Source organism: Staurois parvus, unplaced genomic scaffold (assembly GCF_062004578.1).
Source record: "Staurois parvus isolate SC_StPar_1 unplaced genomic scaffold, SC_StPar_1.0 ptg000282l, whole genome shotgun sequence".
Lineage (NCBI taxonomy): Eukaryota > Metazoa > Chordata > Amphibia > Anura > Ranidae > Staurois > Staurois parvus.
The window spans coordinates 14887595-14913769 of record NW_028318078.1 but is presented as its reverse complement, the minus strand read 5'-3'; the positions used below and the strand labels follow the sequence as shown (position 1 = coordinate 14913769).

At 41.4% G+C, this 26175-nt stretch overlaps 1 protein-coding gene across 1 annotated transcript; it reads right to left on the bottom strand.

Moving 5' to 3' along the window:
* Positions 1 to 7461: 7461 nt before the first annotated feature.
* PHF5A (PHD finger protein 5A) lies at positions 7462 to 25886 on the bottom strand. The gene is made up of 4 exons (XM_089681977.1): positions 25749 to 25886; positions 20550 to 20573; positions 11472 to 11638; positions 7462 to 7655 (listed from the first exon to the last, which is right to left on the bottom strand). The coding sequence occupies exons 1-4, from the start codon at positions 25798 to 25800 to the stop codon at positions 7566 to 7568; spliced, it is 333 nt and encodes a 110-aa protein (XP_089538103.1). The 5' UTR covers positions 25801 to 25886; the 3' UTR covers positions 7462 to 7565.
* Between the last annotated feature and the right edge of the window lie 289 nt (positions 25887 to 26175).

Sequence of the window (26175 nt, the reverse complement as noted above, 5' to 3'; positions counted from 1 at the left end):
TGTGTACAGGGAATCAGTCCCTTCAAAGGGTCATTCAGTAAATGAATAAAAGCTGAATTAGAAAGATAAAAACAAATACATATTAATGCAGCTGCAGCTCTGTATTGATTAATTCATCATTCAATGTATTTTTCTTTTTACATGCAAGCACAGTATGTACCTATATTTTTTACATGCAAACACAGTATGTACCTATATTTAACCTGGTATCAGCCCCTGTACAGCAGAGTCCAGACTGGGAGAGGGAGAAGCAGCACAAGAAGCCAATCACGTGTGCTGCAGTGCAGATATATCCTGTACATCAGGAGGATGCGGTTCTCCCTGTGTAATCTTTGGGCTCTGTGCTCTGTATATCAGGAGAACGCGGCTCTCCGTGTGTAATCATTAAATCATCATCAATGAAAAATACAAAATGTTCACTACAGGTTTAAAGCTGTAAAACTTGATATTTTGATTGCACCTTATTGCTATTAACCTCCCTAGCAGTCTGATTATGTTCATATTTCTGTGCTCAAAGCGGTACATTTTTTTGCATGGAAATATGTATTTTTTTATTGTAGGCCTGTAATTTTTACTCACTGAAATCTCTCCGAACAAGAGTCTAGTAAACATCCCGGTTATGTTAAAATTTGAAACACGAAATCATAAATTATAATTCAATAAATAATCATAAAAAAATAATAATATAATAATAAATTTAATTCAATAATATAATCAAACCAAAAACACTGAAATTTGAAATATAGCGCCAAGTTTGCACATCACTGAGCAAAGTCGCAAAATCGTTTTCAGTGTCTGATGATGAATTTCCCCACGAATCATTATCATTCAATTCTGCAAGTGGTTCTAATTTACTATCGCTGTTCTCTAGCCGGTCTAAAACCGCTTTTGACCTAAAGGGACGCTTTTTGGACGCCATGGACATTTCTCAGTTTCCAGGCAAAAAGGGCAGTAAAAATGCAGGCAGGGCACAGGACAAAGCACTAGGGACAAAACGTATGTGAAATGGTTTGATACAATAATGTTTTACTATGTTATTTTAGTGAATTTAGTGAATGTCACTTTTACAACTTTCAAATTTCCCGCCAGTTCTGTCCCCCCCGCAGGGAACAGAACCCAGAAGACAGATGCCGGCATCGGCCGGAGGACATTGCAGGGGACACTACAGGAGGGACATCGCGGGAGTGCAGGACAAGGTCAGTGAAGAAGAGATCCCAGAACAACGCTGCAAGGTATTCCCAAGTGTAGCTCGGGGTTACCGCTTGTGGTGCTGAAACTTTACCCCAAGCTACACTCGGGAATACCGCCAGAGAGGTTAAGCTATTGCTGTTATATTTAAATTGACATAATAAAGCTATGTTATAATTACAGTTTTTACATTTTGGACTCTTTATTCTAAAGCAAAATGTAATTTCATAAGCTTCAAGTGGGCATGGTTGGGGGCAGAGCTGGGGGCGGGGTTGGGGGACAGGCCAGGGGTGTGGTTGGAGGCAGACCTGAGCAAGGTTGGGTGGGGCAACTGGTGGAGAGTAAGGTTTGTGTCTAAACAAAAAAACTTATTCCTGCGCCAAAGCTTTCCAAATAACACTCTAAAAATGCTGCTGTGCCAATCGTGAAAACACAAACAATATAAATATAAATAAACAGCGCAAATTTAGATAATTAATCAATATAATAAATCATTAAAATAAGTGCATAAATTATTCGTGTTTCCCCTTAATAATAATCAAAAACACCCAAAAGTCCATGTGCTGAAGACATAATTAAATTGTAGAAATAAAAAAATAATATAATGAAAGTGCCAACTTCTTTTCTTCAAAAAATATTTTCACCTTCCACCAGTGCACACACCAACATTGAATACACTCACCAGAAGTTGGTGTTGATAACGCCCTATGGGAGGGGCGAAACGCGTTGACGCATTTCCGGTCCACACTCTATGCGCCTGACATCATTTCCGGTGAGTGGAACGCACGCGGAGCGGTGCGTTCCAGCGGCCATCTTGGTTCATTGTTTGGTCTAAGAGGAGTTTTGTCCTTGTTCCATTGTGGATGTGAGAGTCCTGGAAGGAAAAGGTTGTATATCTGCTGGAACTGAAGCCTGTTATACATAATAAACATGCCTTTAGCAAGTGATTAACATGTGAGTGGCCTTAATCTCTATTTGGAATAAGTTACTATGGTGTGACAATATTATGCTATGTGAGTTTTTTTCTTTTGGTTGGATGGTGGAGTCTATTCGGAGGGTGAAGATTTTCCCTAGCGTGGCACCAAAGAGGGTTTAGGATCCCTAAAATTCCTTAAAAGGTCTTTTACTCACCAAGTTCTGGTGAGTGTATTCAATGTTGGTGTGTGCACTGGTGGAAGGTGAAAATATTTTTTGAAGAAAAGAAGTTGGCACTTTCATTATATTATTTTTTTATTTCTACAATTTAATTATGTCTTCAGCACATGGACTTTTGGGTGTTTTTGTTTATTATTAAGGTTTGTGTCTAGCTAGTAGGTCTAGACTCAAAATTTTAAGCCCAGGGGCAGACTGACCATTTGGAAACTCGGGCACTGCCCGAGGGCCCGGGGTCAGTAGGGGGCCTCATGAGATGCCCCTGGTACCTTTTTTATAGGCTTTTTTGAGTTTGGGCATGAACCCCTATTGCCCGGGGGCCCCATGAGTTGTCAGTCCGCTCCTGTTTAAGCCCTGACATATACTGTACTTTTTTGCCAAGAAACCCATTCTTTCATACTAGAAAGGAACAACTTATCCTACTCTGACCACTTGGCTTAAATTAATAAATGATAGTTTACCTCTGTACAAATTCACCTTTGAACTAAGAAAGAAACTCCATCACTTTGATAAAATATGGCATAAATGGGTGCCTAGCCCCCTTACCCTGATGTCTTTAGATCAAGGATATTATACTGGTCCCTCTTATCTCCTATTGCATCCGGTATTGTAGTGAAGCTCTTCAATCAGCAATTGTCCCCTCTATCTATATATAGATTATGCTTACTATACGCTGTCATTTTTTTCACCATCATTGTACCTTATAGAGACATGGGAGGCACGGATTAGTTATGTTTGTAACCTGTTTATTGTTTGTTGTCACCATGTATAACAAATGAAAACTTTTTCAACAAAAATATCTTTTAAAAAAGATGCATGTTGTTCTTTGAAGGATTTTGCTAGGAGGATGCTGCATTTGATTCTGAATTCATATTTATTTGCAATTATCGGCAGTATGCTTAAAGGGGAACTAAATCCAGCAATATAACTTTCTCCCAAAACAGCTACATTCAAGGAATGCCTTGGATTATGACTGCTACGTTTACAAGTGTGCATATGTTAGCTCTCAGCCTTGTTGTCAAGCCACCAAATGGCTGGTGTCATAGCTGATCACGTGCAGGACATTGGCAACTGCAGATCACATATAGGCTAAGATGGCAGCTTCTTTGGCTGTAAGCAATAGGATTTATTTCTGCTTTAATTTTGTAGCTCTTCTTTAGCTGCAGTGAGAGACTGTAGGATGTCAGCCTGTTGAGCAATGGCTTAGTTCCAGTCATGCAATCCAGTTGAGTAGTTTGCCAGCCTTAGCTTCCTATTCTGTTTTCAAATTGGTCCCTAGCTTTAGAAGCATGCCACAGATGGTGCCTGTAAGTGCTTCCCACAGAGAGGAGGATGTCATGTCTGTTGTATTGTTGATCGTGAAGTATGGTTCAAGAGGCTGAGTTATGGTGTCTTGGGTGGTTGGGTTTTTAAGAAAATAGTTATTGTGTCACCATATCCTGGATTTGCTATAGTGGCAGGCTTGAGCAGAATGGGGACTGGTGTGTGATCAGAGAAATGTATGAAGATATTATTGTCACCGCAGAGATCTGCCAGAGCAAGTCAAAGGACAAGAATAAATTATCAACTGTGCAGTAACCCTTGAGCATAGGACTTCTGCCTGGCAGCACTAGGGTTTTCAGTTCAAATCCCAAACATGTCACCTCCTGCCTTGAGTTTGCATGTTGTGCCTGTGCCTGTGTGGGTTTCATTCCACACTCCAAAGGCATGCTGGTAGGTTAACTGGCTCCTGTCTAAATTGGCTCTAGTATAGTATGTATCAATGTTAGAGACCTTAGATTGTTCCCAATGTTGCTGCCGCAGCCTTTTGTCCTCCTCCTCCCTCTGACAAAAGTACAGGGAGAAGTTCCCCCATACTAGCTGTCAGATTTGAAAACAGCACAAGTTCTGTGAATGAATGAACTGCAAATCCAGACAGCCTTAGCGGCTGTTGACTTTTAGTTTTTAACGAACTTCCACTGGGCTGTGGTAGTTCATTGAGGCTGGGTTCACACTGTTGCAGTGCAGCATTCGCAGCATTTTCTGTTCAAATTCTGCACCACATCAGAATCGCACCCCGTTCGTGTGAACCAATGTGGATGTGAATTGTTAACAACACTCCGAAATCAGTCCACAAAACACGGTGTGATGTGCAGTATCAGATCGCATAGGTGTGAATACCCATGCAATCAGATTCAAGTGCGGAACCAAAAAAAAGGGTCCTGTGCGATTTGAGCCATACATAATGTATGGCTCCAATCGCATGTGATTTGCACAGGAATGCGGTGCGGTTCCTGTACGAATCACATGCGCTATACCGCACCACATCAGTGTGAACTTAGCCTGAATCTTCCTTTCAGTATATCTGCTTGCCTGTACATCCACTACTGGCAAGCAGATATACCTACAGGTCTGCAGGAGACCTGCATGGCACCAGAAATCTACTGATCGCTGGTACAATACTTTACAGGCTCCTGCAGACAAAAATAATAAATGCATTTTTTTTACCGGCAAAGAAAATGCACATTTATTGTTTATGTGCAAAAGGTGAACTTAACCTTTAAACTGCGTAGTGTTTTTTTCACTGTCAGCAGGAAGTATTGATAGTCAAAAAAAACAACAACTCTTAGATGGACATCTTAGCAAACACAATATACAGGGATATTATTTTTGACATGAGCACACACACCCATATAGGTTGAACTGGATTGACTGGTGTCTGTATTCAACCTTAACATCTATGTAAATAAGAATCTAAACCTTAAATATCACTAATGTCTGAGAAATAACGTGATGATTTCCCAGGGTTGGGGGGTGTTTGTGTTAGCTTAGATAACGATGTTTCCCCTCTGCAAAATGAATGAATATACTTCCAAAATATGTATAGGAAGATCTGATCTGAATTGGGGGCATATAAAGCTGCTAGGAGTTGTGAGGCAGTCATTCAGATTTTTCTTGATTAGAATTCTACATAATTATCCTGTTCTCTGGCTAAAAATTGAAAGTATACCTAGGGGGAGATCAGCATGCCTATACCCTTAGTTTTGGAAGCAATTGTTCATCAGTTCAGGGATCCTATCTTGGTTGAGCTGCATTATATTGTATGAAAGCAATGTTGCCTTTTCATTTGCAAAGGTCTCTTATGAGAATTGAGATCTTCTCAGGTGTGTTTAAACTCCTAACATTGATGGTGCTGCATTTGAGGTCATTAGGTATTGGGGTCAGGGAGTTACATCTGGGGGAATGTTCGAATGGAGCAAAAGCATGTGGGGATGGGGTGGGTTGGGAAAAAGAGCCATGCAAACTGTAAAAGATCAGGACAGAATTAAACTGTTGGGGGGGGGTATAGGGGTAAAGAGATAAAATGTGATGACATGGGTCAGTTGTCAAATTACTTGAGTTGGCGGCATATGTGGGGGAAGGTGTCCTGTAGGAGTGATTAATGAATACTTGCAACTTGCAGACCTCAAACATAACAGCAATGGTTTGAGATAGAATGGGGTTGTGTTAAGTTGATTCAAAGACTGGGTGGCATGGGTACAATCAATGTCCAAGGTATGAAAAAAGGATAAAGGAGCATTGCTGCTTTGCCTTATTTACTAGAGTCACCCAATTCCTTCATTTTTATTTTCCAGCATTTGTCCTCCACACTCAGATTGTTAAATACCAGTGAATGTTGTTGGCAAATGTGCATACACCCTCCCCCATTACATCATACCCAAAGCATACAGTTGCCTATTCGTTCTCCTAGATCTTTACTTTGTAGCCTGTTCAGCACAACCAAGCCAGCATGTACATCTACAGTAGAATCCCCATTTCTACAGAAAAGGTCTTCATGCAGGGAGTGAGATGTACAATAAACATAGGAACATTGAGGGGTTGATCGACTAAAACTAGAGAGTACAAAATCTGGTGCAGCCAAGCTTCTAACTTCAGCTTGTTCAGTTAAGCTGAGGGGGGGGGGGGGGATGGGGTCGAGTTGCACCAGATTTTGCAACCTCTAATATTACCTCCCCGAATCCTACATGTAACTTAAAGTACAGTTTACCTTTTAGTATTACATTACAGAAACCAGAATGTGTACACCAAAGAGTAAACTTCTACTACCAGCATGCAGTTTGTAGCATGCAGTAGAGACCAGGGTAATAAAAACAAAAGAAGTGTGACCCCAGTGTCCCTCAATGGACTTCATGAAAGGATTGTGCAGGAAGTACAAAAAACGAAAATTTGCTTCTTTGTCCACTTAGGGACACAAAGTCTGTAACCTTTGGGGCATCCAAAAGTAATCCAACTGGAGCAACACAGAAAAAAAAAAAACAAAAAAAAACCCAAAACAAAAAATACTTAGTACCCAAAATTGTCCATAGGCAACATTTTCTAAATGGATCGAATAAAAAAAGTCTGCTGTTTGTATATTGGAGTGCCACTACCTCTTTTCCTCATGTTCACCGATCGTAGTTGCGGATCAAGCAGGCACACAGACACATCCAGCTGCATGGGATTTCTGTCAGGTTAGCCTTGAGCGCTGTGTACCCTGTATGCCATTTCCTTGAACCCCATTCTTTTATATTTTACCAAAAATTGGTATTATATTGTGTTTGCATGCACTAAATTTCATTTTAGTGTATCTTTGTTCTGAAATGTGTTTGATTAACAGTTACACAAATATCATGTGACATAAAAAAATGCAGCTGCCGCTATTTCATTCTACAGCACCTCTGCTTTAAGAAAAGGAGGTTTAAAGTAATTTTTCTAGTAGAACAATTTAGAAAAGCTTAAAAATTGCTCTGTCGGAAAAAGTTTAAAATGGACAGTTTAAGGGCTAAAAATGACAGGAAAAATTTGATAAAGAATTTACAACACAACACATTCTGATAGTAGGTGCCTTCAGAACCATCTGCACCCAATTCAGGCAAGCAAGTTTTAGTAAACATTTTACACAAATTCTGGTAGTTTAAACTACTGTTGTACTTTCAGTGCAGTGGCCAACAAAATTTTAAAAAGGGCGTCTACTAATACCTCCCCACTAACCCCCCCAAATGTGTTTGTCCAAACACTCGTCTTTTGTAGTAGAAATTAAAGAACGCCAGCAAAAGAATTGTTTGAACATAGTTATACAAGTAAAAGTGCACCACAAAGCAGTTTGTTGTAAAAACATTTTATTGATCCAATTCAATACATAATATAGGAACGGTTCCCACAAAACTTAACAAAAACGCTACTGTGACAGTGATTCAGCTTCTGGACTACCTCTTCTTAAATCCATACTTTTTTCTTTCATAGAAAAGATCTGTTTTCGAACTGCCCAAATTCACAATTTTAGGACAACCATCCCTCTGAAAGATAAATAGAAAAAAACCATACAAAAAAATTACAACATGTGACAAAAGCAAGAAAGGGCAAATTATACAATCGTTCTGCTGTTTGCTTAGATCCAGTTGCAGCTTAAAAACAACAGATTTGTTCCCATGGGAAGAAGAGATTACAATAAAACATTACCACTTACATTGACAGGTGATGCATATGCAGTTTATAAGTTACTCTAATATAATAGTAACAGCTATGTGATAACTGTATAAACTGGCAGTCACCCTTGATGGTGATTGAGTCAACAGTGCAAACAGATTTAGAATGAACATGAAACACATACTGACCAATTTTACCATGCACCAGAAACAAACAACATGTGGATCAGAGTGTGTTTACCACAGCTATGTGTCGGTGTATTCCAGCAACAAACATTCAAATCACAATACTTTTTCTACCGAGCACTGAGGCAAAAACCCAAATAGCTCCTTGGGTGTTGGTGTGCATCTCCTTGCCCACGCGATTACTCAAGTATCCATCATAAGAAAAATAGGATTGTACGCGCCTTGAGACAGACAGACAGACACACCTTGTGGCATAAATGTACTGCAGAGGATACCTCTGGATTAAAAGCGATTCAATTATTGCCTCCTGGGGGTCCATTTAAATTAAAAGCCCAAAGTATGGCTTTAAACAAAAGAAAAAATATAACTTTTGTGTGCATTTATTTTGCACCTGCAGCCAGTAAAGCATTGCACCTGCAGCCAGTGGACTGTGGATGCAATGCCAGGCTCTAGCAGACTCTTCCTCCAGCACTCTGTGCAAGTTTTCAGGCTACGAGTGCCATGATCACCACACTTGTTGATCACCAAGCATGACAACTCTGTCTGCTTTTGATGGCAGGTGGGACAGCCCTGCATTGTATGTTGACGCTGAAGGATCGCCCATTGCGCCAGAAAAAGAGGAGAATGCTGGAGCGTTGAAATTGGGCTTTATAGAGAGAAAGTAGTAATGCTGCTATTTGTAATCATTGTGTGCACCACACTAAACAAGGACCAGCAAAAAGAGCTGTCTGAGATCAAGAGAGAAGAAGAAGAAAAAGAAAAAGAAAAAGAAAAAAAAAGGGGGGGGGGGGGAAAGACATATAGGCCCACATGTCAAGAGGCTATACCACCTCCTAGTAGCTTTATGATTACAGTTGCAATTATTATACAATTAAGAAGTTCAAGGTCCATTGGAGTGTAGCCAACCTCCCTGGACATGGCCACAAGAGGAAAATAGTCCCCAGATTGAACAGAAAGATAGTGAGAATGGTAGACAATGAGCCAAGGAAAACTTCAGAGTGCCCGGGCGCATCTGTTGCTTTTTCAGCAACATTGGGGCTCAAAGAAAGACACCCCAGGAGGATTCCACGTTCTATAAAAAGCTAGACTGTTATTTGACAAAATGCATACTAAGCCACAACGCTTCTCTGAGAATGTCCTTTTGAACAGAAGATATAAAACTGGAGGATTCGGACAACTCACATCGGCTCTAGGTTTACAGATAAAAAAAAAAAAAAAAAAAAAAAAAAAGAGCTTTCAAAAGAAAAATCCCAAAAATGCAGAAGGCTTGGTTATGTTTTGTGGCTACTTTGCTACATCTGGCATTGGGTGCCCCAAATCAACACAGGACACCATGAAATCTGAAGACCATCAAGGAATTCTGGAATGAAGCACGCTGTCCAGGGTCAGAAAACTGTATTAGGTCATGGGTCCTCCAACAGCATTTCCAAAAACTCACAGCTAGAACCACCTAAGAAAAGCAAAAGAACAAAACACCAGACTTTTCTGAAATTACCTTCTATAAGCCCTGATGTGAATTCTATCATATATAGGAAAAGATGAAAGTCTTATGGAGGCATTCAGCCTGAGACAGCTGATACCCATTGACAGTTGCAGAAGTTTCATTAAGGCTAGGTTCACATCTGTGCAGGTGGTGCCGCTGCAGATCCGCACAGCCGCACCACCCGCACAGAGAAATGCAGACCTGTGTGTGCCATTAGTTCCCGCACTGGCAAACGCAACCGTACTGGAAACCGAGGGCTGCGTTTTCAGAAGTGCAGAGACTTCTTCTCTGCGTGTCAGGGGAGTCCATTCAAATGAATGGGCTCTCATGCCTGCGCAAAACACAGCCCGCATATATGTGAACCGGTGGGAAAGAAAAAAAAAAAAAACACACCACACACACTCTGATTTTTGGTAAGGCTCCATGCACAGTGGGCGGTTTAAGATCGCTGGTAATGCGAGTTTTTCTGTAGTTTGTAGCGTTTTTGTATTCGCGTTTAGCAGCATTTTTTTTTTTTTACCAAAAAAGGTTGATTACAGTCTATGTTTTGCGCTTTTGCACCTCTTTCCTCATTACTATACCACCTTTTTATTTCCAACACTTTCCTACTTCTTCCTTTAAAGTGACCATACACTGCCACTATTCACACCTAGCGCAGTGTGACTACACATGGCGTGTTTTTCCCGCAATACACAGAGGGCAGCGCATTGATTTCGATGGGCTGCCCAGCACACAAAAAAATTAAGGAAAGTAGCTCATGGAGCATTTTGGCTTGTTGTGGTTTGTAGTTTTTAACTGCACATTTTGTCGCATTTGGGCTGCCATTACCTAATGGCACCACAAGCACAGCACCAGTTGTTTTCATATGTTCCATGAATGTGCAGATGTGCATGCAGCCTCATTGTAAAATCTTCCTGGTACTTAATGCCTTAACTATGTAATGTAGCCACCTTGGAGCTGTGCGCAGGTAGCCTATAGAAGGGGATGCAGATACAGTGGCTGCACCAACACAGTCACATGTCAAAATTCATCTGTGCAGCCACTACATCTTCATACAGCCTAAAGCACAGACGATGGGTCTCAGAGCCCATTTGAAGAAGATCCAAATCTGCTAATTAATGAGCATGAGCTAAACACTTAAGTGCAAGGGTCTAAACTGGTCATTGCAGCAGAAATTGTAATGTGAAAACCTAAATCCAGGGGAAAAAGATCAGATAATCTTTCACTCAGCTGTCTCTCCTCACTCCCTATGGGCACATGTACACTGGATCATTTCAGGTGTATAAAGGTGGCCATACACTATAAAATCTGTACAATCTCCTTTATAGATATACCAAAATTATTAAGGACAAACCCATCTATCCAATCAGGCAGGCCCTTGTCTACATAGTAGATTATAGATCTAAAGGAGAGTGTACAATCAGATTGTATAGTGAGCTTTTACAGACTTCCAGGGACACACTTAGCCAGTTTTCAATACTAAAGCTCTGCTCCACATATCCTGTTGTGCAATTGCTCAGTTCCTTCTGCTCCACTGTGCTCACTTTGCCAAAAGAACAATTTGTGCAGGGATAAGGAGAGGCACAAAAATGATCCAATCAGCAAAACGAGGACACTGTATGTGACACTGGCTGTGTATTGAGGGAGAATGGTACCTATTGACAATAAATACATTGGAGAAGTATATAACTTCAGGAGGTGGGCAGGACATAGATCATGGGAGCAGGGTGTGGTGCAATTACATCTGCTGCTGTAGAACTTGCTTGCTCTACTAACTGTTCTGCTGTCCCATAGGACAGATAGCAGAAGTCATGAAGGAGTTTTATATAGAGAAAGCAGAGGCTGAGATGAACCAGAACATAGGGAAAGCTTTATCTTTTCTGCAAAGGAGGTATATTAACGGTATACCGATACACAGGGAAGCTGCACTTTAGTTGGGGGGGTTTGAACTTAGCTTTTCAGCTGCACAGTAAGCACGCAATAAACCAAAGCTCATTGTTCTCTGCTGAATTGCTCACATCTTTCTCTTGAATGGTGCACTCCTTGCAGTAGTAAGCATCTGACACGCCGGGGCCACCGCAAATCACACATCGTCCTTGGTAAGATCCATAGTTACACTCATCACATATGCGCACTAGTGTACAGGGGCGTACGTAGGAGTCACATATTACACACTTTCCATCACCTACAAAAGAAAATGTAAATAAGGGAAAGAAATTAAACTTTTAAATTTAGAAAATATTGTGTAGATGAAGTGTACAGCATTATTATGCATGATCATACAAATCTTTAAAAAAGTTTTAAACTTTTTCAAAAGTACCATACAGTGAAACGTATTGGCCCTTCAAAAGTTTCCATGCATGACAAAAGGCATGCAATATAATGCAAATAAATGTATGCTGTCCTGCCAGCAATACATTAAATACAGTTTTGATTTGCAGATGCATTACCTAGTGTTTTCAGCCAAGCCGAATTGTGATTATTTTTATAGAAATTATATATAGATATAGAGAGAGAGAGATTTTTTTTTTTTTTTTAGGTCAGAGGCTCAAAACAAAGGATTGCAGGATGATGAAGCTGCCAGTGTGGGAGGTGTCAGGTCAGGGGTGGAGCTGCAGTGCATCATCATACAAGAAGTCAAACCTCTGCCTCAACAGGTGATCACACAATCTATATAGAAAATCATGCAAGAGATTTATACTGTGATAATGGATAAAAACATAAACGCAAATAGTTCAAAGACATGACACATGCCATGTATAGGGTGGTACCAGTTATGTAGATAAACTGGTTCGCAAATGTCATGCAGAAGTCCCCTGTTGCCAAACACAGTACGACTGTCTAAACAGCACAGCAATATAGCTCTAATACACAAGGTTAACCATTTTGAGACTGAACCTCATTATGTAGTGTTCTTTTAATGAAAATTTACAACACAGTGCAGTTTCTCATGTATGGCATTTTAGGCATGGTAGTGAAGCAGTGGGGGCTTCATACAAAATATCAGTCACTATATAAAAGATATACTTTCAGTATCTGTAGTAACTCTTGGGCCTCATACATTGCACAGCATGATATTCTCTACGGGATGATATACACTACATTGCCTAAAGTATTGGGACACCCCTCCAAATCATTAGATTCAGGGTTCAATCACCCCCATGGCCACAGGTGCATAAAATCAAGCCCCTAGGCATGCAGACTGTTCTTCAAACATTTGTGAAAGAATGGGTCACTCTCAGGAGCTCAGTGAATTCAAGCATGGTACTGTGATAGGTCGCCACCTGTGCAATAAGTCCATCTGTGAAATTTCCTTGTTACTAAAAATGGTCCATGGTCACCTGTTAGGGGTATTGTAACAAAGTGGAAGCAACTGGGAGCAACAGCAACTCAGCCACGAAGCGGCATGGCATGTAATATGACAGAGTGGGGTCAGGACATGCTGAAGCACACAGATGTCGCCAACTGTCTGCAGAGTTAATAGCTAAAGACCTCAAAACTTCGGGTGGCCTTCAGATTAGCACAACAGTGCATAGAGAGCTTCATGGAATGGGTTTCCATGGCCGAGCAGCTGCATCTAAGCCTTACATCACCAAGTGCAATGCAAAGCGTCGGATGCAATGGTGTAAAGCACACTGCCACTGGACTCTACAGCAGTGGAGACGTGTTCTCTGGAGTGACGAATCATGCTTCTCTGTCTGGCAATCTGATGGACGTGTCTGGGTTTGGCGGTTGCCAGGAGAACAGTACTGCATTGTGCCAAGTATAAACTCTTAAGGCGTCAGCATACCAACACATTTTGGACAATTTCATGCTTCCAACTTTGTGGGAACAGTTTGGGGATGGCCCCTTCTTCATCCAACATGACTGCGCACCAGTGCACAAAGCAAGGTCCATAAAGACACGAATGAGCAAGTCTGGGGTGGAGGAACTTGACTGGCCTGCACAGAGTCCTGACCTCAACTCGACAGAACACCTTTGGGATGAATTAGAGTGGAGATTGAGAGCCAGGCCTTCTCGTCCGACATCAGTGCCTGACCTCACAAATGTACTTCTGAAAGAATGGTCAAACATTCCCATAGAGACACTCCTAAACTGTGTGGACAGCCTTCCGAGAAGAGTTGAAGCTGTTATAGCTGAAAAGGGTGGACCAACTCAGTGTTAAATAGAGATGAGCGAAGAAATGAAAAATTCGATTCGGCTGATTCGGCGAATTCCAGTGTGAAATTCGATTCGATGCGAATTTCTCCGCTACGAAGATGACTTATTTAAAGGGTTTCTAGGCTTCAGAGAGCCTTTAAATTAGTGCAGAACACTGTACCTTTAATTTAAATGCCCTTGGAGATGAGGAAGGAGAAGGAGAAGGAGAAGGATGAGAAGAAGGAGAAGGAGAAGGATGAGAAGAAGGAGAAGGAGAAGGGTGAGAAGAAGGAGAAGGATGAGAAGAAGGAGAAGGATGAGAAGAAGGAGAAGGATGAGAAGAAGGAGAAGGAGAAGGATGAGAAGAAGGAGAAGGATGAGAAGAAGGAGAAGGATGAGAAGAAGGAGAAGGATGAGAAGAAGGAGAATGATGAGAAGAAGGAGAAGGATGATAAGAAGAAGGCTGAGAATAAGGAGAAGGATGAGAAGAAGGAGAAGGAGAAGGATGAGAAGAAGGAGAAGGATGAGAAGAAGGAGAAGGAGAAGGATGAGAAGAAAGAGAAGGATGAGAAGGAGAAGGATGAGAAGAAGAAGGATGAGAAGAAGAAGGATGAGAAGAAGGAAAAGGATGAGAAGAAGAAGGATGAGAAGAAGGAGAAGGATGAGAAGAAGGAGAATGATGAGAAGAAGGAGAAGGATGATAAGAAGGACAAGGAAGAGAAGAAGGAGAAGGAGAAGGATGAGAAGAAGGAGAAGGATGAGAAGAAGGAGAAGGATGAGAAGAAGGAGAAGGATGAGAAGAAGGAGAAGGATGAGAAGAAGGAGAAGGAGAAGGATGAGAAGAAGGAGAAGGATGAGAAGAAGAAGGATGAGAAGAAGGATGAGAAGAAGGAGGAGAAGGATGAGAAGAAGAAGGATGAGAAGAAGGAGAAGGATGAGAAGAAGGAGAAGGAAGAGAAGAAGGAGAAGGAGAAGGATGAGAAGGAGAAGGATGAGAAGAAGGAGAAGGATGAGAAGAAGGAGAAGGAGAAGGATGAGAAGAAGGAGAAGGATGAGAAGAAGAAGGATGAGAAGAAGGATGAGAAGGATGAGAAGAAGGAGAAGGATGAGAAGAAGGAGAATGATGAGAAGAAGGAGAAGAAGGAGAAGGATGAGAAGAAGGAGAAGGATGAGAAGAAGGAGAAGGATGAGAAGAAGGAGAAGGATGAGAAGAAGGAGAAGGAGAAGGATGAGAAGAAAAAGGATGAGGAGAAGGAGAAGGATGAGAAGAAGGAGAAGGAGAAGGATGAGAAGAAGGAGAAGGATGAGAAGAAGGAGAAGGAGAAGGATGAGAAGAAGGAGAAGGAGAAGGATGAGAAGAAGGAGAAGGAGAAGGATGAGAAGAAGGAGAAGGATGAGAAGAAGGAGAAGGATGAGAAGGAGAAGGATGAGAAGGAGAAGGATGAGAAGAAGAAGGCTGAGAATAAGGAGAAGGATGAGAAGAAGGAGAAGGATGAGAAGAAGGAGAAGGATGAGAAGAAGGAGAAGGAGAAGGATGAGAAGAAAGAGAAGGATGAGAAGGAGAAGGATGAGAAGAAGAAGGATGAGAAGAAGAAGGATGAGAAGAAGGAAAAGGATGAGAAGAAGAAGGATGAGAAGAAGAAGAAGGATGAGAAGAAGGAGAATGATGAGAAGAAGGAGAAGGATGATAAGAAGGAGAAGGAAGAGAAGAAGGAGAAGGAGAAGGATGAGAAGAAGGAGAAGGATGAGAAGAAGGAGAAGGATGAGAAGAAGGAGAAGGATGAGAAGAAGGAGAAGGATGAGAAGAAGGAGAAGGAGAAGGATGAGAAGAAAAAGGATGAGGAGAAGGAGAAGGATGAGAAGAAGGAGAAGGAGAAGGATGAGAAGAAGGAGAAGGATGAGAAGAAGGAGAAGGATGAGAAGAAGGAGAAGGATGAGAAGAAGGAGAAGGAGAAGGATGAGAAGAAGGAGAAGGAGAAGGATGAGAAGAAGGAGAAGGAGAAGGATGAGAAGAAGGAGAAGGATGAGAAGAAGGAGAAGGATGAGAAGGAGAAGGATGAGAAGGAGAAGGATGAGAAGAAGAAGGCTGAGAATAAGGAGAAGGATGAGAAGAAGGAGAAGGAGAAGGATGAGAAGAAGGAGAAGGATGAGAAGAAGGAGAAGGAGAAGGATGAGAAGAAAGAGAAGGATGAGAAGGAGAAGGATGAGAAGAAGAAGGATGAGAAGAAGAAGGATGAGAAGAAGGAAAAGGATGAGAAGAAGAAGGATGAGAAGAAGGAGAAGGATGAGAAGAAGGAGAATGATGAGAAGAAGGAGAAGGATGATAAGAAGGAGAAGGAAGAGAAGAAGGAGAAGGAGAAGGATGAGAAGAAGGAGAAGGATGAGAAGAAGGAGAAGGATGAGAAGAAGGAGAAGGATGAGAAGAAGGAGAAGGATGAGAAGAAGGAGAAGGAGAAGGATGAGAAGAAGGAGAAGGATGAGAAGAAGAAGGATGAGAAGAAGGATGAGAAGAAGGAGGAGAAGGATGAGAAGAAGAAGGATGAGAAGAAGGAGAAGGATGAGAAGAAGGAGAAGGAAGAGAAGAAGGAGAAGGAGAAGGATGAGAAGGAGAAGGATGAGAAGAAGGAGAAGGATGAGAAGAAGGAGAAGGATGAGAAGAAGGAGAAGGAGAAGGATGAGAAGAAGGAGAAGGATGAGAAGAAGAAGGATGAGAAGAAGGATGAGAAGGATGAGAAGAAGGAGAAGGATGAGAAGAAGGAGAATGATGAGAAGAAGGAGAAGAAGGAGAAGGATGAGAAGAAGGAGAAGGATGAGAAGAAGGAGAAGGATGAGAAGAAGGAGAAGGATGAGAAGAAGGAGAAGGAGAAGGATGAGAAGAAAAAGGATGAGGAGAAGGAGAAGGATGAGAAGAAGGAGAAGGATGAGAAGGAGAAGGAGAAGGATGAGAAGAAGGAGAAGGAGAAGGATGAGAAGAAGGAGAAGGATGAGAAGAAGGAGAAGGATGAGAAGGAGAAGGAGAAGGAGAAGGATGAGAAGGAGAAGGATGAGAAGAAGGAGAAGGAGAAGGATGAGAAGAAGGAGAAGGAGAAGGATGAGAAGAAGGAGAAGGATGAGAAGAAGGATGAGCAGAAGGAGAAGGATGAGAAGAAGGAGAAGGATGAGAAGAAGGAGAAGGATGAGAAGAAGGATGAGAAGAAGGATGAGAAGAAGGAGAAGGATGAGAAGAAGGACAGTTCTGTGACAGTTTCTGTCTATTTCTGACAGTTCTGGGACATTCACTCCATACAGCGGTTTCAACCGCTGTATGGAGGGAATGTCATAGAACTGTCAGAAATAGACTATTAATGACAGTTCTGGGACTGTCCTTCCATGCAGCGGTTGAAACATTGTATGTATTTGTTTCCATAAATGGATCCATTTATGGAAACAAATACATACAATGTTTCAACCGCTGCATGGAAGGACAGTCCCAGAACTGTCATTAATAGTCTATTTCTGACAGTTCCATGACATTCCCTCCATACAGCGGTTAAAACAGCTGTATGCAGTGAATGTCCCAGAACTGTCATAAATAGTCTATTTCTGATAGATCTGGGACATTCACTCCATACAGCTGTTTTAACCGCTGTATGGAGGGAATGTCATGGAACTGTCAGAAATAGACTATTAATGACAGTTCTGGGACTGTCCTTCCATGCAGCGGTTGAAACATTGTATGTATTTGTTTCCATAAATGGATCCATTTATGGAAACAAATACATACAATGTTTCAACCGCTGCATTGAAGGACAGTCCCAGAACTGTCATTAATAGTCTATTTCTGACAGTTCCATGACATTCCCTCCATACAGCGGTTAAAACAGCTGTATGCAGTGAATGTCCCAGAACTGTCATAAATAGTCTATTTCTGATAGATCTGGGACATTCACTCCATACAGCTGTTTTAACCGCTGTATGGAGGGAATGTCATGGAACTGTCAGAAATAGACTATTAATGACAGTTGTGGGACTGTCCTTCCATACAGCGGTTGAAACATTGTATGTATTTGTTTCCATAAATGGATCCATTTATGGAAACAAATACATACAATGTTTCAACCGCTGCATTGAAGGACAGTCCCAGAACTGTCATTAATAGTCTATTTCTGACAGTTCCATGACATTCCCTCCATACAGCGGTTAAAACAGCTGTATGCAGTGAATGTCCCAGAACTGTCATAAATAGTCTATTTCTGATAGATCTGGGACATTCACTCCATACAGCTGTTTTAACCGCTGTATGGAGGGAATGTCATGGAACTGTCAGAAATAGACTATTAATGACAGTTCTGGGACTGTCCTTCCATGCAGCGGTTGAAACATTGTATGTATTTGTTTCCATAAATGGATCCATTTATGGAAACAAATACATACAATGTTTCAACCGCTGCATTGAAGGACAGTCCCAGAACTGTCATTAATAGTCTATTTCTGACAGTTCCATGACATTCCCTCCATACAGCGGTTAAAACAGCTGTATGCAGTGAATGTCCCAGAACTGTCATAAATAGTCTATTTCTGATAGATCTGGGACATTCACTCCATACAGCTGTTTTAACCGCTGTATGGAGGGAATGTCATGGAACTGTCAGAAATAGACTATTAATGACAGTTGTGGGACTGTCCTTCCATACAGCGGTTGAAACATTGTATGTATTTGTTTCCATAAATGGATCCATTTATGGAAACAAATACATACAATGTTTCAACCGCTGCATGGAAGGACAGTCCCAGAACTGTCATTAATAGTCTATTTCTGACAGTTCCATGACATTCCCTCCATACAGCGGTTAAAACAGCTGTATGCAGTGAATGTCCCAGAACTGTCATAAATAGTCTATTTCTGATAGATCTGGGACATTCACTCCATACAGCTGTTTTAACCGCTGTATGGAGGGAATGTCATGGAACTGTCAGAAATAGACTATTAATGACAGTTCTGGGACTGTCCTTCCATGCAGCGGTTGAAACATTGTATGTATTTGTTTCCATAAATGGATCCATTTATGGAAACAAATACATACAATGTTTCAACCGCTGCATGGAAGGACAGTCCCAGAACTGTCATTAATAGTCTATTTCTGACAGTTCCATGACATTCCCTCCATACAGCGGTTAAAACAGCTGTATGCAGTGAATGTCCCAGAACTGTCATAAATAGTCTATTTCTGATAGATCTGGGACATTCACTCCATACAGCTGTTTTAACCGCTGTATGGAGGGAATGTCATGGAACTGTCAGAAATAGACTATTAATGACAGTTCTGGGACTGTCCTTCCATGCAGCGGTTGAAACATTGTATGTATTTGTTTCCATAAATGGATCCATTTATGGAAACAAATACATACAATGTTTCAACCGCTGCATTGAAGGACAGTCCCAGAACTGTCATTAATAGTCTATTTCTGACAGTTCCATGACATTCCCTCCATACAGCGGTTAAAACAGCTGTATGCAGTGAATGTCCCAGAACTGTCATAAATAGTCTATTTCTGACAGTTCTGGGACATTCACTCCATACAGCGGTTTCCGGCAAAAAGTGTATGTGCAGAGTTCCTCTATTCTGCAGATACACTTAGAGGAGCTCTGCAGATACACTTAGAGGAGCTCTGCACATACACTTTTTTCCGGTTTGGAATTATTCTTATTTTCATCCTACTTCTTCTTCTTCTTCTTCATCCTCATCCTCATCCTCTTCTTCTTCTGAGGATGAGGATGAAGAAGAAGAAGAAGAAGAAGAAGAAGTAGGATGAAAATAAGATTAATTCCAAGCCGGCAAAAAGTGTATGTGCAGAGCTCCTCTAAGTGTATCTGCAGAGCTCCTCTAAGTGTATCTGCAGAATAGAGGAACTCTGCACATACACTTTTTGCCGGCTTGGAATTATTCTTCTTTTCATCCTACTTCTTCTTCTTCTTCTTCTTCATCCTCATCCTCAGAAGAAGAGGATGAGGATGAGGATGAGGATGAGGAAGAAGAAGAAGAATGAAAAGAAGAATAATTCCAAGCCGGCAAAAAGTGTATGTGCAGAGTTCCTCTATTTCTGACAGTTCTCTCACAGCTTCTTCACATGTACAGCGGTTGAAATATCTGTATCCTAAATGGAAACTAATAGATACAAATTGTATCTATTAGTTTCCATTTAGGATACAGATGTTTCAACCGCTGTACATGTGAAGAAGCTGTGAGAGAACTGTCAGAAATAGAGGAACTCTGCACATACACTTTTTGCCGGCTTGGAATTATTCTTCTTTTCATCCTACTTCTTCTTCTTCTTCTTCTTCTTCTTCTTCTTCTTCTTCATCCTCATCCTCATCCTCTTCTTCTGAGGATGAAGAAGAAGAAGAAGTAGGATGAAAAGAAGAATAATTCCAAGCCGGCAAAAAGTGTATGTGCAGAGTTCCTCTATTTCTGACAGTTCTCTCACAACTTCTTCACATGTACAGTGGTTGAAACATCTGTATCCTAAATGTAAACTAATAGATACAATGTTTCAACCGCTAAACATGTGTTCCTTCTGTCAGAGAACTGTCAGAAATAGCGGAGCTCACTGCAGGGACACTTTTGCCGGCTGATCGGGAAATGTTCGATTCGCGCACCCGAAGTAGGCAAAATTTCGGTTTCGACACGAATCGAATATTTCCTGAAATTCGACTCGAATTCCGGTTCGCCTAGTTCGATTCGCTCATCTCTAGTGTTAAACCCTACGGACTAAGACTGGGATGCCATTAAAAGTTCATGTGCGTGTAAAGGCAGGCACCCCAATACTTTTGGCAATATAGTGCATTTGCAGCTAAAGCTGCCAATTTTTTTGTAATATCCCAATGCGTTTCTTCTGGATGGACCAGTTCGGCAGAAAGACCTTCTCTTAAAGTATACAATTTGTATAAGTTATAAAGAAATTACTACAGTACTTACATTTCTCGCACAATCTTCCGATTGCTAAAAAAAACAAAAAAACAAACAAACACAAAAGGTTAGTCTATGACTATAGCATTTATAAACCCATAAACCCATAAAATGTTCTTATAAAAACACAAAAAATATTTTCTTCAATCAAAATCTTTAAATCAGAGAAACTGTATTCTGAAAATGTTCATTCATTTTTGTTTTAACCTCTCAAACTAAAGCAAATTGAAAGACGCCAACTCTCCTACAACCATACCAGAAGTAATTTTACAACCTGCTGTGTGCTTCACCCTCACCCTTTTGAGCTTTCAATATTTTTACAATAGGACCTAAAATGTGATGTTTTTCCACACAAGTCCTACAACTAGATCATAAGAACCCAATGAAACAAAGGAGTCAAACAGATAATGCTTATTTACTGTATATAAAGGAAAATAATCAAAGTGAATGTACCCATTTGTGTTTGGCAAAAGTACATTAAACCTTTGCTTTTAGCAACTGGTGTGCTCCCTTGGGCAGAAATAACTGCAACTAAGTTTCTGATAACTGTTAGCTTAGATGATTTTCTGCTCATTCCTTCTTAAGCTGGAAATACACCATTTCGTTTTTTTGATCAGCAAGTGGGCTGAACAAAAACTGAACCGATTCCCCCATCCACATATTCTTTGTGGATGCAGGAATCTTCCCCACTGTGTCTTTTTTTCGGACAGGGGGACGCATTTCCACTTTTGCTGCTAACAGCGGACAATTGTTCCTAACATTTTTACTTGCTCTATTCTAAAGATTTAAAAAAATAAATAAAAAAATGGAGGTTTCAAATTGCTCAGAGTAGCTTGCAGTGAGCACATAGCCTTGCTCTAAGGAAAACTAAAAAAATTGTAAAAAAGACATTTTAGGTATGCTGTGTGAATAAAAACAAATAGTGGAAGTTACCCAAATTTGATTGCAAAAGCAGAACTGCACTTAAAGAATATATAAACCCAACCTTTCATATTCCTGATATGTGCCTGCTGTACCATGTACTTGTATGAAAAAAAAAAAAAAAAGTACCCTGTTCTCTTTGTATTGCTTCCTTTATATGAATTCCCTGGTTCCTGCCAGCCCCTCTGCTTTCCTATTAAAAATTAATCACAACAGGCAAGAGAGCACAGCGTGGCCAGTTCTCTAGCTGTGCTGGGAACTGAGCCTGATCTCCAATGATTAGACTTGTGTAAAGGTGTCCACAGTTACAGGAGAGGATTATTTTTTTTTTTACAATTATCACTGGTCTCATCCTGTGGCTGGTCCCCAAGCTGTTAAATTTCCTCCCTGTTTGTGGGTGTCTCCTTGATTAGCAGTGCACACTCCCATCTAGTGCTGCGAGCATCCACAAATGAACTGCGCACAGCAGGTCATGCCTCTTCTTCCTCCTCGTAGCAATTGTACGGATGGCAGGAGAAGCTTAGTGCTCTGCTGCCTTCAGTACCTTATCGTAATGCAGACAATGCATCCAAGCATAAAACACCTAGTGTTAAGTAACACTTGAAAGAAATGGTCAGCAAACTGTGGCCTGGTTGTGGCCCTTTGCTTGCCGGCCCTTGAAGCATTATTGTGGACACCAACAATGGGGTACCATTTCTCCCCCTAATACCAAAGATGGGGTATTTTACTCCCACTGGGCACTGTCCAGCCTCCCTGAAATCTGAAGGACAGTAAACTCTTTGTTTAGAAACAACTGCTTTAAAAAGTGTTACTAAACCCAGGACCCTGCATTCACTATATCTGATCTCCCACAGTACACAGAACATGGAAGTGCAATTATTTTAGTAAATATAAACTGCTAAAATACCTTCTCTTCAGCAGTATATAGCAGTCTTGTGACTTCTACCAGTGTTCAGCAGAGCACTAGTTAAGTAGGAGCTTGTAGGAAGAGTTTTCTTTCTGCTCTAGGAGGATGCAAAACCCGTGACCCACTGTCTGGACAGTGCTGATTGGCCCTGTACTGATCACATGCAATCTCCCAAGAAAAGAAAAATCTCTCTAGCAATACACTAAACTGAGCATGTGCAGAAGGGCTATGGGTTCAGACTGTCTGATCAGGAGATAAGACATGGACATTTGAACAAGAGGAGGGGCAGAGAGGTCAGGACCAAATGGCTTTTTTATTTTTTTTTTACACAATGCAGAAGAATAACCCCTTAGGTTGCACAGTGAGCATGCTTTACTACATATACAGACTGATTTTATGGTGGTGTGGTTTAGTAACACTTTAAGATCACATATACAGTGCATTCATAAAGTATTCAGACCCCACCTCACTTTGCAGCCTGATACTACAGTTTAAAGTTATTTTTTCATTCTAATCATTCTACACTTAGTTCCCCATAATGACAAAGTGAAAAACAGAATTTTAGAAAGGTCTGTGAATTTATTAAAAAGAAAAAAAGCAGAACTATCACATTGACATTAATATAAAGACCCTTTGCAACAACACTTAAAACATGCAAACACAATATAATCCCAAATGGTATTACTAGAAATACAGGTTTGATGCACAGTATTTGCACAACTGTTTAACAAAAGATTATTTGCAACTGCCATCTCTTTATGGCAACAAAATATTAATAAAATGTTCAGGGTTATAAGTATTTTTAGTCCAAAAGAACATTTTTAGCAGAGCTGGAAAAAAAAAATTGTCAGAATAAAAGGGTTACTAACACAGGAAATGCCTGAAATATATAGGCCCATTCACACCGGGATCACACAGGAACACGGCAGGTGCTCCCATGCAATGGATTTTGCAGCCCATTCATTTGAACAGGCTGAAATCGCACTGGAACATGGACAATGTAGCGCATGCACTACTTTTAAAAATGCGCCATACCAAATTGCATGGTAAAGCGGTGCTCTAATTTGGTGCCTGCAAACGTACAGTTTGCGATCTGCATTTGGGGTGCTGTTAACATTATATTGTCACCCAAAGCAGATCACAAAGGAAGTGTGTTTTGAGGGCAATGCAGGAAATGTAAATGGAATGTGCCTTTCCCACACCGCATTCTAGTGTGAACTGGCCCTAAATGCTAGAACACAGTGCTACGCTGTCTTCCACTAAAAACTATGGTGTCCCCACTGTTCCATTTGAATGGAAAGTTCGAAACAAGCATTTTCATTCTTACTTACATTAAAATCTAAAATTAATTCCCTTGTAAAGAACTTTACCATGCTGTGTACCAGAAATATATGTTTAGTGCTATACGCATGCAGCAAAGAAAAAAAAAATAATTGTATATATACACATACAAGCACTATATATTTTTTTCGACATACTCCCGTGCTACATTTATATACTTATCCTAGCGTTTAATGCCTGGAAAGCGTCGGCATAGAAAGATTTGTCAGTACGCCTGACCCTCCCCAGGACAGCCTGCTTCACTTTGTCATCATTTAGTTCACTGTTCCCACAGAAAGATTCGTCTCTTGTGCAATTTCACGACAGCTTAGGTGTCAGTTATCCAGGAACGGGCGTTTCAGGTGCTGAATGTTCACAGGAATGACTGCTGTGGTCAGGGAACCATCACAGCCAGGACCGTCACTAACGGATGTACAGCTATCTTTCAAACGCTTACACCATTCAAATGTCTTACTGCGGCTGAGCTCATCAATGTACTGTGCTTGACGTCTTCTGCAAATAACTGAGGGTCTTACGCCTTCATTCACAAGAACCTACATCATACGCTGTTCCACGCACGGACTGTTTGCCATCTTGATTAACGTTCTCAGGACTGGCCTGCGACGTGTGTGCCGCCTATCAGTAATAGGACACACTTGCCACTTACTACTGCTTATAGTATCGCCACGCTAGCATCCCTTTTTATACCTGTAAAATTAAAAGTTCCGGTTTGACTTCAATGCCCCTTGTATATAGTTTGGCACACTGGAGGCACAGGAGGTATGTAAAGCCCACTGCTAGCAGCCTGTCAAAATCAATAAAAGGCAGACACAGCAAACTACCTGCCAGCTACTGATTCTCAGTCTGACTGCACCCAGCTGTATAGACCATGGGGTCTCCAAACTTTATAAACAAAGGGCCAGTTTACTATCCTTCAGACATTAGGGGGGCCAGACTTTGGCCAGTGGGAGAAGAAAATGTCCTGGTGTCAGTGGGAGTAAACAGTGCCCCATCATTGGTGTCAGTGGCAGGAACAGTGCCCCATCATTAATGTCAGTGGCAGGAACAGTGCCCCATCATTAATGTCAGTGGCAGGAACAGTGCCCCAATTTTGCTGATTGGGGGGGGAATAATGCCCCAAGGGCCGGATAAAAGCAAGCTAAGGGCCGCATCCAGCCCCCGGGCCACAGTTTGGAGACCATAGGTCTAGACCATGGGCACCTCCCAGGTGCATCAACACAGCCCTCTGCATGGGTGTACAGATCAGGGAGCCTGTGTGACCGAGGCCTCATTCAGATGGAACACTGCATATGAATACAGGGTCACATGTTGTGCATTTCTGCTCCCCCACACAACTGCTAGTGCACGCCAAGCTGCATAGTACCACTGCAGCACGCGGTTTGGGGTTTTGCAATTTTGGGAAAGGGTCAGGGACTTGTTTTGTGTATTTCTTGTGAAGGGCAGCCCAATTAAACAATATATTGTCCGACACGCAGGAATGGGCACACATGGTCCATCACATGTGTATGGCATATACCTTGCCTTAGAGGCTCATTATACTGCTGTAGTCATTCTTTTATTGAAGCATTGGATAATAGCAGCAGCTGTAGGAAGGATCACAGTCCCCCGATATGTAGGGACTCTGGGCTGTGGGCAATAACTGGCATGTACTGCTGCCGGTATACCTCAGCTTCTTTAACACAGCCCAAACCCCATCCTCCTTACGATAGAATCTGCTGCTGCTAACAACTGCCCTGGACTTCACACAGCCCTAACAGTAGTACTCCTGCGGTACAAAGGGGGGGCATAAACTATAGACAACCAGGGACCAAAGGTTCACTTAACCCACCACGGTGCCCACATATGTGATGGCGGCCAGAGATTCTATTCAATTACAATAACTCGTGAGCTACGTGCATTCATCATGAAAGGAAGTTACAGGCGCCACATGTATATCACATCAGCAGAGCCTGACTACAATCAGAGACCCTGAGAACCATCCCAGCACCGGGCTCATCCCAGACCGCCCACCTCTCACTCCCGGTCCCCGAGAGACTCACCCACTCCGGCTTGTTTCCTGCAAAATATCAAATCTGGATGATGCTTCGCCATCTTCCCTCACTTTCCACACCGGGAACAGAGCGCAGGAACAACGTACGCGTTCCGAGCCTCGCTGTAAAGTCGTCTACTGATTGGCTGCCGAACACGCAGTGACCTTTGTACGTGTACGTAAGAAAATGTTCTTTCACTTCATTGGACAATGATAGACTTCCGTTTTCTTTTTTTTCCTCTAAAAGCTTTATTTGTTTCATATTTTTACAACAAACGTTCTTTGTGAAAAGATTGTGTAATGAGGTTGGTGTAAATACGTTGATACTTAAAAAACTGAATGCAGCATTTAACTTGGAACACTGAATTCGGAACATGGAATGCTGAACTTGTACCTTGGAATTCAGAGCACCTAACTTGGAACATGAAACTCGGAAT